The following is a 16,768-nucleotide window of genomic DNA, read 5'->3' as shown; positions in this document are numbered from 1 at the left end:
CTGATGCCTAGTGACCAGAATACTGGTGACTAGTAACCAGTGACTAGTGACCAGAATACTGGTGATTAGTGAACAGAATGCTAGAGACTAGGATACTGATGACTAGTGACCAGAATACTGGTGACTAGTAACCAGTGACTAGTGACCAGAATACCGGTGATTAGTGAACAGAATGCTAGAGACTAGGATACTGATGCCTAGTGACCAGAATACTGGTGACTAGTAACCAGTGACTAGTGACCAGAATACTGGTGATTAGTGAACAGAATGCTAGAGACTAGGATACTGATGACTAGTGACCAGAATACTGGTGACTAGTAACCAGTGACTAGTGACCAGAATACCGGTGATTAGTGAACAGAATGCTAGAGACTAGGATACTGATGCCTAGTGACCAGAATACTGGTGACTAGTAACCAGTGACTAGTGACCAGAATACTGGTGATTAGTGAACAGAATGCTAGAGACTAGGATACTGATGACTAGTGACCAGAATACTGGTGACTAGTAACCAGTGACTAGTGACCAGAATACCGGTGATTAGTGAACAGAATGCTAGAGACTAGGATACTGATGCCTAGTGACCAGAATACTGGTGACTAGTAACCAGTGACTAGTGACCAGAATACTGGTGATTAGTGAACAGAATGCTAGAGACTAGGATACTGATGACTAGTGACCAGAATACTGGTGACTAGTAACCAGTGACTAGTGACCAGAATACCGGTGATTAGTGAACAGAATGCTAGAGACTAGGATACTGATGCTTAGTGACCAGTATACAAGTGACTAGAGACTACAGTACTGGTGACTATATTAGTGACAGTTTCACTACTGATCCAGAAAACACCGTGGATAACAGGATCCTGCTACGGTGCTACCGAGCATCAGACTGCATGTTTGGGAATCTTCGAGGGCAACTTAACCCACGCTGCCGGCTGGTGGTGGTCGGAGGCACCGGTGGCGCCAGTGCTCGGCAGCCTCGCCTCTGTCAGCGCCCCAGGGCAGCTGCGACTACATCGTAGCTCATCCCCACCAGCGTGTGAATGTGTGTGTGAATGGGTTAATGATTGTGTTGTGAAGCACCTTGGGGCCTTCCAGGACTCTAGAAGGTGCTATATCAAATACGAAACCGTTTCATTAGACTCCTGTTCGTGATGCCATACGCTCACACAAACGCACCAAACTGTAAAACAGAAGGGACGCCAGTCACCAGCAAGTGTACCATCACCACCAACACAGCTCTACTTTCACTCCACTGGCCTGACAGGAACAGAAACACGACTCACCACAGACCCGCCGTGACCCAAACGGGCCGGGCCAAAAGCTGCACGACGCTGACAGACACTTCCTGCTCCGATGCTGCGCTCAGCTTGGGCTGAACCAGGATCTGCTCACAGCAGTTTAAACACGGGCGCTCTTTTGTGGTCGGCCTCTGCAAAAAGTCTCTAGACGGAGTGACAGTCATGAAACGGCTCAACGTGGAGGTTGTGATTACGGCTGGAAGCTGCAATTTTGGACGAGTGACGTCCTAAATCACAAACGCAGCACTGTTCACTACTCTGTGGCAAGGTGGAGAAACGAGGGCCCGGGCGGGATTCGATCCCCAGACTCCCGGGTGAGAGTCAGGCGTGCTAACCAGTCAGCCAAAGGGACATCCACTTGGCCAAGTAGCCAGGGCGCATGACCAATCAGAACACTGTGACAGGACGCTCACACTGCCACATCTGGGATTATTGTTTTAGTCACAGCTCAGAAGGGTTTCTAAGTGAAACACGAGTTACAGCCACAGAACGTTTTATGCGCGTGCGCCTTCAGTCAGCAAGTCAAAGGATGTTTAACAGTGCAAGCTCTTCGCCATGTCGGGATGGACAGAAATAAGCAATGACACGGCAGGAACTCGGGACGACCACCAAACGGTTTTTGCTGCAGAGCGGCTCCCCCTTCCAGGTCAGGAGGTTCCTGTGATGAATCAGAACGATTCTACATCACGGTGATGGTGACTGAAGACAGCTCAGACCTGACATTTTATTCTGTGATTATTTCAGTAGTTGAATCAGTCGAGATAATCGATGCAGAAGTTCTCACTTCCTACACAAAGGAACTCAAAATGACCCTTCTTGTTTACTTTCCTATAAACTACTTGTTGTTCCATCGATGTCTGACCAGGTATTTGTTTTTCACACAGGATGTACGAGCTCCGAATCCCTGTCCCTGACCCATTTTGAGTCAACACTATTCAAAAGTTGTCTACAAAAAGATGTCGAGCTGTCAGCAGCGTTCCTGTGCTGCTCCAGCGAGGATTCGTAGGCCCAATTCTAGCAGGAGGTGTTACATGTTTTAATGACTTCCTGGCAGTTTGGTGGGATCTAGGGCATTTCCGAGAGCACTGTCCTCTGGTTTCCTACTCTTCTTACACACATACAAGAATCATTTTCAACACTTCACTACATGCTGCTGTAAACACAGAAGACTGGAACCCTGTTAAACAAGCTAAGCCCATTCTGGAAGTGAGAACGAGCGGCAGACAAAAGAGCGGCACAGCCTGTTGTTTCTGAGGACACACGTCTTCTGATAAATATTTTAAATCGGTATCAGGCCCACGAGTCTGGGCAGGAGGAGAGCTTTTAGCTAACTGTGTCTGACAGACGCCTTAGGAAGCCTCTCTCTCTCTCTCTCTCTCTCTCTCTCTCTCTCTCTCTCTCTCTCTCTCTCTCTCTCTCTCTCTCTCTCTCTCTCTCTCTCTCTCTCTCTCTCTCTCTCTCTCTCTCTCTCTCTCTCTCTCTCTCTCTCTCTCTCTCTCTCTCTCTCTCTCTCTCTCTCTCTCTCTCTCTCTCTCTCTCTCTCTCTCTCTCTCTCTCTCTCTCTCTCTCTCTCTCTCTCTCTCTCTCTCTCTCTCTCTCTCTCTCTCTCTCTCTCTCTCTCTCTCTCTCTCTCTCTCTCTCTCTCTCTCTCTCTCTCTCTCTCTCTCTCTCTCTCTCTCTCTCTCCCTCCCTCCCTCCCTCTCTCCCTCCCATCCTCCGACCGCTGGGCAGCTCCCACACAGCCTACAGTCCAGTAATGACGCTGTCCTCTTTTGTCCACATACATGAGACTTCCAGCATGATCCTGACCCCAGAGACACATGGGGAACAGCAACGTGCTGCTGCTGCTCCAGTGCCAAACACATAGAGCACATTTTACTGGAGCTGTTAACATGGGTGTGTCTGGGCTGAATGACCTCTAACTGGGACGGTGTTGATCAACTCACTCATCTGTTTCTCATCCCTGCATCAGCCCGCCTGCCCTCCCTCAACAATCACTCTCATCACAGTGGAACGGTCCTTTGTTTCTCCATTTTTAAGTCACCTCCTCGAGTCTCCTGTTTGTCCAAATGTTCCTGATTCACCAGTTTTAATGATTTGATCAACGTTCAAACTGCTATTAATTTCTTCTGCACATCTTTTAGACCGGTCCTACTATTTGTGTCTGATTTGAGTCATTTCTGAATCAAACTCCTCAATCGGGAATTCTAAGCTGGTATTACATACTTGACCTCGTTAGGTCTTTTTAGATCACAGTCTTATTTCCTGATTTTCAAACATCTCTCCTCTGATTGGCTAACAGCAACACGACTCCACCACTGAATGTTTACTCTGCAATGTTGATGTTTTATCTCCACAAATAACACAAGCCAGGAGGTGGAGTTGCTAATGCTAATGATTAGCTTCTGCGGTTTCCTGGACGCTAAACCATCATCAGCCTCCCCGTCTTGAGTCAAGATGACAGCGCGGCGTAGATCTTTCAGACTTTTCAAATCCTAGAGCTTCACCGTCTATTTTTTATCAGAAGCTAACGCAGGAGATAGTTGTAGGAGACTATTTTCATGTTCACCCTGCATGAAAAACTCACAGGGGCCAATCATTGTCAAAAACACAAATCTAAATTTAGGTCATGTTATTGTTCTAGGGTCTTTAACAGGGTATCTGCAGGTTTAAGGGAGCCAAATTTAAGACTTTTTAAGACCTTTTTAAGACTACTTTGACCAAATTTAAGCTATTTTTTAAATTAAATTTAAGTTATAACTTCCAGCTATTGCCTGGAACCGGTGCTAACCACGTTGCGAACGTGGGATTAGCCATCCAGTTACCATTAAACTTGCACTTCCCCATGGCGCAAGCTCCCACTAGCTTAACCAGCTAATGTGCTCATCTAAGAATAGCCCCCTTTCACAACCAACTGAATGTGTATGGTTCCACTTATGCAAATATCACACACAAAAAATGCTGAACACTAACTTATAAAAATAAAAGAATCTTGTTTATGGGGTCTTTGGTAATTTAAGACCTTTGGAAACTGTATTTAAGGATTATTTGTCATTTTTAAGGATTGTTAAGGCCTTAAATTTGGAAAAGCTAATTTAAAACTTTAAGACTCTTTAAGGAGCCGTGGATACCCTGTTTAATGAGCAAAGAAAATGTTAAACCAGAGCGTTTCAGAAAGGCAAAAGACAAAAGCAAGCCTAAACTCTTATAATACTAGATTTATAGTTGCACAGAAAACATTGATGCATGAATACAAACTTCAGGTTCTCACATATAAGCTCCAGCTCCATGTTAGTGTAACAAAAAGGCTGCTTGGCATGACCGGAATCAGAAGATCTTTATCTTGGCTGATGATGGGCTGCAGGGCTGAAACGACTCACTGAATGATTCAAACTCCATTACAAAAACTCCTGGAGGGAAACTTGTTAGATGTTCAGTTTGAGCCACGTGAGCGCTTACAGCTCAGCGATCAGAGATCATTAGTACTGCCAACATGCTGATGGTTTTACATGGGAAAGAGGGAAAATAACAGGGAGAAGATCAGAGAAAGATCAAACAGAAGAGAAACAAAGACGATTCAGTATAACTGAAGTAGTTCCCTTCATCAGTGAAGCATCAGCAACTCTGTACAAACGAGTGACGGGTTTCGGGTTAAACCTGCATCCTTGCAGACACAATCAGTCTTCGTGAACTCAACAAAAGCTGGAATCTGAATTAGGGATGGGTACCTTTGACATTTGAATCGATACCGGTAATTCCCGGTACCTAGGAATCGATACCGGTACTTAACGGTACCAATTTTCGATACTTTTGAGTGTTTATTATTTTAATTCTCTTTTGTAATTAAATATATATTTTTCTCAATATATAACAATATTTGATAAATATCACGATAAATAACATTCAACTGTTTGTATTTTAACATCGTCCTTGTAGTTTTATAAGCGGATAATTAAACTGAAGCAAACATCTTTACTGTGAACTAAATTTACTGTGTATCTTCATTCCTTTTGCCGTCTTTTTTCATTTGATTTTTCCTACTGGGAAGTTAGAATTTCCGAGGAGAAAGCGAATGCACCATTAGCTGATAATAACGGTGGCAATGGAAGCTAACATATCAAGCTAACGTTATCTTAAACAGTTTATTTAGCTGCTGGAGCAGATTAAAACGATGATGCCTCACACTTAAATCGTTGTCACTGGTTTCGTCTTCACCCAATAACCTGTCGCATTTAGTAAAGTGAAGCCAAACTTTAGAGCGCGTTCATGTTCTTCTAGTCGGGAATTTGGAGTTCCGAGGAGAAAGCGAACGCACCATTAGCGAAACGGAAGCTAACATATCAAGCTAATTTTATTTACCTACCGGAGCAGATTAAGATGAGGATGTCTCACTTAGATCGATGACGCTGGTTTCATCATCACCCAGTTACCCGTCACATTTAGTGAAGTGGACCCAAGCTTTAGCGTGCGTTCTTTCTACCATGCTGCTCTGTTTACAACTGGCTCGCAGTGAGCGACGACATAACGCTCTTGTGCATGCGCAGCTGTCTAGGCAAGTTCTCGTTAGCAAGTTCTCGTTATGAAGGACGGTTACCGAAACGAGGCACCGTTTGAAATGACGTGAATCGGTGCTCGGTCGGTACTATGGGATTCGGTCGGTACCTTAAAAAGTACCGAATTCGGTACCCATCCCTATCCTGAAAAACATGTCAAATGTAGAGCTGCCAATGCGCACGCTCCCAGCTCTACTTTACCAGTCCACACGGTCCCATAAATGAGCTGTTGGATTTCCCACAACATCTCAGCGAGGATGAAGAACACATCTGCCTGAAAACTGATTCGGTGCCAAAAGAATATGTCCACAAGGACACATAATCTGGATTAGGAAAGGACCAAGTCGAGCTCCAGTTCATTTTCATTCATCTCCACACTCCGGCCTGAGATTCTATCCCCAGATATAGGGGAGTGGTGATGACAGGCTTTTATATGCATGTTCTGAAATTAAATCCATTAGTAAATTATAACTGGACTGACTCTTAAGCTTGGTTTATGCTTGACGCATTCACTTTCCGCTTGGTGATGCGGCTCGCGGATGGAACGCGCTTCGTTTATGGTTCGTGCAGCTCGTCTCTGTGGTGAGCCAATATTCTCCCAAACTGTAGGGGGCAGCATGGAGCTCTACGGCATGCATCCAACACTACACCATAGTAGAAGTAAAAATGACTGTTTACAACATGGCATTTCAGCATTTTTAACAGCGTCCTCGTCTTTTCCGACAGTGCGAGCTATTTCTCTCCAAGAATTATTAACAAAATGTTGATCACGGTGATCTCTGAGAGCTGAATCATACAAATGTCTGTATTTACGAACTTCTGCCATACTAGTTCCTGCCGGTCCGCCATGTTTTTCTGTGTCCGACCGTCCGCGTGGTTAGAAATTCCTAGGTGCGCGTTGCGGAAATTTTGTGCCGTGCGGAGGCGCGGTGGAGGGGCGTGGTTGTTAAAATGACGCAATTTCACCACGCGGAGCCATGCGGACCTCGCGGACGCGTCAAGCATAAACCAACCTTTAGACGTGCCTGGCGCATGCACGTGTACAAAAGAATACTTGGTTGTGACAGTGGAGAGGAATGCAGATTATTAATCAGAGATTATTCAACATCATACTTGATAACTAAAATATCAGATAGCTGCTCCCTATGGTAAACAGCCTGTATAGCACCTTTCTACAACCCCCCAAAGCCAAAGGGCACCACCAAGGGGTGGCCATGGTCACCCCCAGAAAATTGCTGTCCCCCCAGGAAAAGCCAGTGTTAAAAAATCATATTAATGTTCAGTCAAACCATATATTGCTCTTGTTTACTCAAGACATAAATGTAAAACAAAATAAAAATATTGCAACTAATGTGTAAAGAAATAAGCAGAATAAAGAAAATACACGTTTCTGCTGCTCACCATTTAAAAAAAGTTTTTGTCTCCATAGATTTTTTTTAACACAGCAGCAGGTGAATTAACCTAAAAAATGTTTTTAAATTAAACTATGGAAAAGATTTTAAATAACTGAAATGTATATTTATGAAATGTTTGTGTTTGTAAAATTAAAGTTAAATGTTTAGGATACCTATTGTTATTTTAATAAATATGAATAAAGGCGCAATGAAGTACATCGCCACAGGCTAAATTCTCCCAGCGCTACCACAAGGACCAATTTGGTGTGCCACCCCAAAAGTTTCTTTGGCACCATCTGGCCACCCCATCGAAATTTTCTGGAGGCGCCCCTGCCCAAGGCGCAACACAATCAGTCATTCACCCATTCACAGGCTGGTGATGAGGAGCTACATTGTAGCCACAGCCGCCCTAGCGGCGACACTGCCGAGCACAGGCGCCACCGGTCCCTCCGACCACCACCAGCAGGCAAGGAAGGTTAGCTGTCTTGCCCAAGGACACAACAACAGAATTGTCTGGAGGGAGCCGGAGTCGAACCTGCAACCTTCCAATTACTGAACAACCTGCTCTACCTAAGGAGTTCCCAGGCCATCCTGTAGATAAAGTCCCTTCAGTGTGTCCTGGGTGGGCCTCTTCAGTTGGACATATCTGAAAGTCCTCACCCAGGAGGCGTCCAGGAAACATTCTGACCAAATACCCAAACCACCTAACCCTAACCCATCGCTCCTCCAGATGAAATCCTCTTCTCGCTGTTGTGCTTCCTACATCATTATCCTGATCAAATGCCTCTGACCCATATGCAGGCAGTTCTGTTACATAACAGTGTGTGCACACACAGGCAGATGCGTAATGTGTAAAGACACATTTGCTGAACACACACATGTAATCGCACTAATCTCCTTTAACTGGTTCTTGTTTTCTCGCAAGTTTGCACGGACTGATGCTGAGTTTTAGAATAACGATGGGAAGAAAAATCACAATAATTCAGTTTTGCAATAACAAACATAACCCTGATAACATACAGTGAAGAACACAATATTATATCAATAGCAAGAGAACAGAATGACCACTGATCCAGCCGTAATTGAAATCTTCTGAAATTAATCCTTTTTGGTTAATCTCTGCCAACTGGCTCTGACTAACATGGAGCAGAAAGATGTTCCCTGCAGGACGCTGACTAAACTGCACCAGAACAAATCTGTCATCAGCAGAATTACATGTTTAGCCTTTTAAACTGAAACTAATCACTTCGTTCTTCAAAACAGCTAACACTGAACTCTGCCTGAAGTAATTACCTGCTTAAAATCTGAGATCATCCTCTGAAAATCTAAATTTATTGTCATAAAATGTAAACTTATTATTTTAAAATGTGAAATTAGCATCTCTGAGAGCTGTGGGCTGAAGCTAGAGCTACCAGAGGAAAAACTCTTATGTAATCAGTCAAAATCTAATTAGAATAATTTTGACTAAAAACAGAAGAAAAAAAAATATAAAGAGAATTTAGCATTTTCAACTCAGAGACAGTTAGGACCATCACAGCCTATGAGGAGAATGGAGCTGATAGTAACAACGAGAGAGAAGTCTGATCCATCTCTAAACATCATAGTGAGAAGTTTTAACCGTCTGACATGTTTGTGACCTCATTCTGTCACTTTGCCTACTTTACAGATGTTAAAGAATAAAAACACATCTATCGGTGGATGGTAGGGGCTGCAAGACTTAATTTTTTTAAAAGCCGACAGTCAAGTAATGAAAATCGAGTCGACTTTGACTAGTCGTTGATGATGTCATACACCTGAAGCGGCGCACGGAGGGGGGGGGGGGGGGGGGGGGTCCTGTTGGTTCGCTGGAGTTTTTGACAATTAAAATTGCGCCCACATTTTCTAAGTCAAACACATTTCTTTTAACAACGGTAGTTTCTGCTTCAGCCCTCTCCCCCCTCCCCCGTGCAGCGGCCGCAAACTCACTGATGCGCCTGCAGCCTCTCAGAGTTCCTGCTGCTCTAAACATTAAAATAATTATTTCATTTTCTGTTCCTCACTTCTGATTTCCTTCAATGGTGTCTGTTTGTTGCAACCAGCAGGTACAAAAACAAACTTGTTTTTATTTGACTATTTTTCTGTCCTGTCTGTTTATTATCTACCTGCATCTCCTCTCAATCCTAAAGAAAAACTGCTACCTGGGTTCATATATATTCACCTTATGAGTTACCTTTGAACTGCAGTTCTAAAAGATCCACTGACTGCAAAAACAGCGGAGTGCACGCTGCGCGCCGGCCGCACTGGTGAGGTGCGTCACCGGAGGACAAAACAGGTGATGCGCCTTGCTCCACAGCAGCGAAACGCATCAGGCACAAATAAAAGACAGAAAACATAAAAGGAAATGAGCCGACATGAACGATCGCATGTTAAATTTGTTTTTGAGGTGGCGACACCAGATTTGATAACGTTACTGTGGCCGTCCGTGCTCAGGACGCAGATGTCTGGAATGCGTCAATGATCAGAGCTTTGCATGCACAAGCTGGTTAAGATTAGGATGGGGGTGAGGGGAAGGTTAAATTGCAAGAGGGTAAAGGTCACAATTTGTTTAATTGTCCGTTTTACGGCGGGTGTCAGTACCGACGCTCTGGCACAGCGCGTCGCCTCCCGACGCGCAGGGGCTCGTCACCTGCTGTCTTTTCCGAGGACTGCATCTTGTCGGTCATTATCACGTGACAGCGACTAGTCGATGACAGGCACAAAAAGTCACTACAGAGCAGTGAAGTCGACTAGTTCATACAACCCCTAGTGGATGGATGAACAAACCGCACACAAATTACACTTTAGGATCATTTACTGAACTGCCCCCTCTTTGAGCTGGCACCTTACCATGATGGAGGGGTTTGAGTGTCCCAGTGATACTAGGAGCTAAGTTGTCTGAGGCTTTATGCCTCTGGTAGGGTCACCCATGGTCCTAGGTGAGGATCAGTGTTGGGAAAGTTACTTTTAAAAGTAATTAGTTATAGTTACTAATTACTTTGTCAAAAAAGTAACCCAGTTACTTACAGAGTTACGAGATTATAACTAACTTGTAACTAATTACCAAGAAAAATAACTACTTTGTTACTTTTTTTCATTAAAGAATGCAAGACAAATGGGTTCCCCTCTTAATTAAACTTACTTAAATGACTACAATAGTGAAATATAAATGACTAATGACTGGAACATAATAAAATGTACGTCCAAATGTTTTTTATAAACCTGAATAATTTAAATAAATAAGCACTTAACAGGAGGAACTACTAACAGGATCATTACACTTATCTAGACTATTAAAATATCACTGTGTGATATTTAACAAGACCCCAATCAGCTAAAATTTAAAATTGCAAATAGAAACACCCGTAAAGGTTCCTGAGCCTTTAAATGGTCTCTCAGTGTAGTTAAATTACAGAAATAAATGTAAATTTGTATAGTATTCTAATTTTTCCAGCTTGACATAACTGTGTGTTTTTGGCAGCATTTCTGTTGCTGGTAATCTAGTAATGGTTAAATAAATAAATAAAATCCTTTAAAATGACACTAGAAGAGGCACAAGCCCGATGGAGGACTTACATTTACTAACTTGGGTCAGACCCAAACACAGAAGAGCTGAAGCTGGGTGGTAAACACACACAGGTAGTTCAACTGAGACTGATGCATCAGTGTTACAGCGGGACTAAAGACATGATCAGAAACCGGTTACAGCTGGATGATCTATGAAGGTAGAAGATCAGGACGTCTGAGCGGTGAACAGGTGAGCAGACCTTCGGGACGTCCCGCTAAGAAGGGCGTAGACCAGGGGTGTTAAATATGCGGCCCGCGGGCCGCATCCGGCCCGCAAGCGGGTTAGATCCGGCCCGCGAGATGGTTGTGTAAACTTTATTTTCATACTTTACGATGTAGAGTGAAAATAAACGTATCTTTGTGAGCAAGTTTTCTCTGTAATGACTATAAATAAAACAAAGCTGCGCTCAATGCTCACAATAACTTGAATCACATCCTGAAGTTGGCCGCCACTCAGGATGTGACTTCTGATGTTGATGTGCTGGTGAAAGCTAAAAGATGTAAAGTAAAATGAGTCAAATATACTTTAAGTGCTGCATGAAACTGATCTTGCCATGTGATCTGTAAGCTCTTTGAATCACTAAGCAATGTTTTTTTTATTTGTAGATTTTTTTATTTGTAGATTTATTTTTTTTTTTTTTTCAAATTTTCAAGTACACTTCAGGTGTTGTACTTGTACTACACTGTCCTCGGGCTCCAGCCTTGTTTTATATTGATTGTATTAAAACAAAGAAAACAATCTGAAGTTTTTTTTTAATTTACCGGTCCGGCCCACTTGGGACTAGATTTCCCTCAATGTGGCCCCTGAGCTAAAATGAGTTTGACACCCCTGGCGTAGACTATTCATCACGTCTTCCTCGTTCTTCGCGGGTCGTGATGGGTTTGGATGAAAACATCTGCCTCTTTAGCTCCTGATCAGCTGATGACAGCTTCAACACACCGCGCTGCTTAACGCACGCTTTTTCTCATCAGTAACAGAAACGACGTTTTGATAAAAGAAGACGGTAATTAACTAGATTGCTCGTTAATGAAAAAATATATTTTTTAGTAACGCGGTTATTTTAAACAGCGTTATTCCCATCACTGCTCTGTTGTGTCTACAGCAGGCAGTGACTGAGACAGTGAGGGTCTCCGCCCACCCGGCCAATCATCATCGTGTTTGTAAGTGCGTTACCGACACCTCTCTCTCTCCCTGGCTGTAGCTGAAGTGTGGCGGTCAGAAAGCCTCACACTGTTGCTCAACGTTCGACAAGCACATAGTAACGCACAACCTTCCATCCCCAGTAACGGTAACGGCGTTGCAACAGTGAGAAAAGTAATTAATTAGATTATTTCGTTACCCAAAAAAAGAACGCCGTTATTTTAAACAGCGTTATTCCCACCACTGGTGAGGATTCAGACGAAGTACAGCCCACAGACCCCTTATGATGAATAATACAAATGGAAACAGTGTTCGCTTTCCTGGACGCAAGTCATCAGGGCCCCCCTCTGGAGCCAGGACGGGAGGTGGGCTACGTCGCAGAGTGCCTAGTGGCGGGGATTTCTTCAATGGAGCACAGCCGGGCACAGCCCGAAGAGGAAACGCCTTCCCATGGACTCATCACTTGTCGGACGGGCCAAAAGGGTCGGGTGCATTGTGTGATGGGTGGATGAATGAACAAAGGCCAAAGGCGGGGGCCTTATGGGACATTCCCATCTGTACCGGGTCGGCCCGGGCCGGGTAACCCCAGTCGGCCCCAGCCTGGCCCGGTTGATTCCACACATCCTTGCATTAAGCCCATGTGGACTGATTCTACCCACCAATCAGAGGCTTGCTCTAATGGAAGGTGTGAATTTGCTGTCAGCAGTGGGTGTGTTGGCCCTGGTCGGCCTGAAGCAGACCCCCTCGAGAAGAGGGCTGAGAATGAGCCTTGGTTGGCCCGGAAAAATACCAGGCCACCAAGATATGTAAACAACCTACGCTACCCGGCCCGGTACAGATGGGAATGGTCCATTAGTGGTCTGATCCTTGTCTAAAGAAGCTGGCTCTCTGAATGAGGAATGCCACTTATCTGGGTGGAAGGAGCCTGAGTTGGTGTGTGAGATTCCAACTAGACATAGTCAGACTCACCTCACATGGCTCTGGCTCCAGAACCAGTTTCCTTGAGAGGGGCGGGACACTCTCTGGAGTTGCCCCTACTGAGAGGCAAGGAGCAGGGGTGGGTATACTAGTTGCCCCCCATCGTAGTGCCTGTATGTTGAGGTTTGCCCTGGTGAAAGAGAGGGTAGCCTCCCTCCGCCTACATGCAGGGGGACGGGTCCTGACTGTTGTCTGTGCTTATGCAAACGACTACCCACTCTTTTTGGAGTCCTTGGAGGGACACTGGAGAGTGCTCCTTCCGGTGGGGGTTGGAGGTACAATGGGAGTATGGAGGTACCAGGCCCTCTGATAGGGGCTGTTAGGTCCCTATGTATGACCGGTGTAACAGCTTGGTCCGCATTTCCAGCAGTAAATACGTCTTGTTTCTGTTGAGAGTTGGACTCCACCTAGGCTGCACTTTATCACTGATTCTGTTCATAACATTTATGGACAGGATTTCTAAGTGCAGCCAAGGTTTTGAGGGGATCCGTTTCGGTGGCCTAAGGATTGAGCCTCTGATTTTTGCAGATGATGTGGTCCTGTTGGCTTCATCAGAATGTGATCTTTGGCTCTCACTGGAGCGGTTCGCAGCCAAGTGTGAAGCAGCTGAATGAGAATCAGCTTCTCTAAATCCTAGACCATGTTCTTGAGTCGGAAAAGGGCAGAATGCCTTATCCGGGTCAAAAAGGTGGTCCTGCCCCAAGTGGATGAGTTTAAGTATCTTGGAGTCTTGTTCATGAGTTCAGACAGGCAGAGTGATGCTTCGTCCTTTGTACCAATCTATCATGGTGAAGAGAGAGCTGAGCCAGAGGGCAAAGTTCTTGATTCATCGGTCAATCTACATTTTGATCCTCACCTATGGTCAAGAGCTTTGGGTAGTGACCGAAAGAACATGATGGCCCAAATGAATTTTTTCCGCAAGGGTGGCTGGGTTCTCCGTTAGAGATGAGGTGACAAGCTCAGTAATCTGGGAGGGGCTCGGAGTAGACCCTTTGCTCCTCCACATCGAGAGGGGCCAGTTGAGGTGGCTCGGGCATCTGGTCGGAGATTGCTCCTGGACACCTCCCTGGTGAGGTTTTCTGGGCACGTCCAACCAGGGAGAAGACCTAAAGGAAGACCCAGGACACGCTAAAGGGACTATGTCTCTCGGCTGGCCAGGGAACGTCTTAGGATTCCCCTGGAGGAGCTGGCTCAAGTGGCTGGAGAGAGGGAAGTCTGGGCCTCCCTTCTTAGGCTACTGCCCCGCGACCCGACCCCGGATAAGTGGCCGAAAATGGATAAATGGATGGATTACTAACGCTGGTAGCATGTAAGGTAGTAAGAAGCTCACCTGTGATAATTAGAGTGTGTGCGATACCAGCTTCGTTGAGCATTCGCTGGACGTGGTTGTAATAAAAGGTTAGCGCCTGTCCTTTCCCGCTCTGGGGGTTTACCAGCAGCATCATTGTCCGGTCCGGATGGGACCAGCTTCTCAGCAACATACCTGAAAATAGAAAAAGAGTGAACATAACTAACTGATCTAGAGCACACAAAAGGTTTTCATGCTTATAGTTGGTTCTCTTTGGCCTGAATTGGTTCACAAGTTTGTTGAATTGTACCAAATTGTTGTTGTTCTGTTTCTTTTCAAACTGAGAAAACCGAGTGAACCAAAACGTGCTCAGTCTGCTGACTGGTCATTAAAACCAAATCAAGATCAGCTCCTCCAAAAGGTCCTGGTACGGTTGACTTTAGAGAGTATAAAATATTGATAGACTGAAACATCGTGATAATTTCATGTTATGATGCTGAATCAATATTTAAAAGTAATGTATCAATTTGTAAATCGAGAATTTACAAGATTTACCGTTTTACTTTTGTGAGGTGCAATTCAAATTCCAATTGCTAGGTGGCAGCAGGTTTTACCGCCTTCATTCTGACACGACAACAAGATTTAGCTATAACCCTGAATGTGTCTTGGAAGCGTTAGGCTTGAATTCAGTCATAAAAATGGAAAAAATCTGGCTTTTAGAATCAAAATTTATTGTACCTCCTCTCCTGTATGGTGATACGTATCACCAGATTCCTCCCAACTAACACCCTAGTTGACTTAGTCCACCTATGGCTTATATCAGTAACTGGACTTTAAAAAGTCAGATATCAACGCCACTTTTTTATTTTTTCATGCAGTTTCAATGATTCAATGGGATAATAAGCAGTTTTACTTGCTTAAAGCACCCCCTAGTGTCCGGTGAGGATGTGGTAAAACCGAAAATAAAAGTTGTCTCCTTGCTTTGCTTTCATCTTTTTAATACCTTTAATCTAACAGCTGAAACATTTCCACAGCATTCCTTAGTGTCTACAGGAGTGGTTCATCAATAAATTACAAAATCAGCTGTGTCCGTGATCTAAAGCATGCAGGAAACGTGCTGGAAGCAGCCTGCAGCACCCGGTATGTAAACTCTTTTTTTTTCCCCCTATGTCCAACAGACCGGTACTCTGGAGTAGCAAAAGCCATATACTGACCACAGAGTGCACCGGGGCCTGAGTGACATTTCATTAACCCTGTATTCAACTCCGGGCCTGGAGGGCTGGTATCCAGCACGTTTTAGTAGTTTCTCTGCTCCAACGCACTTGATTCAGTGGTTGAATCACCTATGCAGCAGATGAGGCTCTGCAGAAGCCTGTTAATCACCTGCAGACTTGAAAGTAAAACGTGCTGGATACAGGCCCTCCGGGCCCAGGAGTGAACATCCCTGCTGTAAAGGGTAATTTTAACACATACTGGCTCAAGAAAATGATTTAAAATATAAAAAAAGCTGCAAAGTATGGCTTTAAATCTTTCGGGGCCAGGTGTCTGAGATTAAGTCATAAAATGACACTTAGCTGGTGTTTATATTTTTATGTAATCATCTATTAGTGTTCGAATTTAAAACCGATTCCTTTTGTGTTTTAGCTGACGCCAATTATCACCAATCTTTCAACCATATTTGTTTTTTAACAGCTAGACTGTCATGACAGGGTGACATAAGGACAAAAGTAAAAAAAAAGTATAATATTTCACACCTACACAAATTAAGTGAATATTTCTGAGGTGAGGAACATCATAAACCAGCATGCACTGAAGCATCTGGAGATCCACACACTAATTAGGGACCAGTGGAGGAGAGAGGGACAGACAAGACGCTACAGATACAGCACAGCGAGTCCTGAGTGTCCGACCTGTACCTGGGGGACTGATAGGACACGGTAATGAATGTCCTCAGCTAAAAAACCCTTATCCAACGTTCTGACTGCACAGAACAGACTGTAGGCTCTGGATGATCTGCACATTACAGCCATAATGTGAGCAGACTGGTGGTTGGCGCTTGTGCGCTCTGCACCAGCATATCAGGAAAGCCCTTCATCCCAAACCCGTTTCAGATAATATTTAGAGTGCTTGAATGTGTTTCTGATTCAACTTCATTTAGTTCAACTTCAGCCTGATTTAATCAAAAATTTTACTCAAGACAACAAAGAAGACAAGAAAAATTAAATAAAATCAAATATCTATGAATCCGTACATGAAATCTGATTCCACCCAGCATACAAATCCAGTAGCCGTGTTTTCAGCTGCAGCATTGATGCTAATTGGTAGGACTATCAGGATTTTTAAAGTCTAATTTAAACCCACTGAAGAGGAAGGTCTCTCAGGGACTAATAACTACAGAAACTGCATCTGATCGTTTGAGTTCAGCAAAGACACAAATGTAAAATATTAACTCCTCATTCCAGATCATGGGTGAGACTCAAGTGAAATGAAAAAAATGAAAAAATAACGTGAAACAGGTGACTCAGGCA

General features: G+C 44.3%; 1 protein-coding gene across 1 annotated transcript in view; it reads right to left on the bottom strand.

Moving 5' to 3' along the window:
* The window catches only part of LOC107382243 (sphingosine kinase 1), a 53,426-nt gene that overhangs the window by 16,641 nt on the left and 20,017 nt on the right, over positions 1 to 16,768 (bottom strand). Inside the window, exon 2 of the mRNA XM_015954305.3 lies at positions 14,283 to 14,435. Coding sequence (XP_015809791.3) covers positions 14,283 to 14,435 — 153 coding nt within the window. The remainder of the gene's footprint in view (positions 1 to 14,282; positions 14,436 to 16,768) is intronic.

The sequence above is a fragment of the Nothobranchius furzeri genome, chromosome 7, assembly GCF_043380555.1.
Source record: "Nothobranchius furzeri strain GRZ-AD chromosome 7, NfurGRZ-RIMD1, whole genome shotgun sequence".
Classification (NCBI taxonomy): domain Eukaryota; kingdom Metazoa; phylum Chordata; class Actinopteri; order Cyprinodontiformes; family Nothobranchiidae; genus Nothobranchius; species Nothobranchius furzeri.
This window is presented reverse-complemented; position numbering and strand designations above follow the sequence as displayed.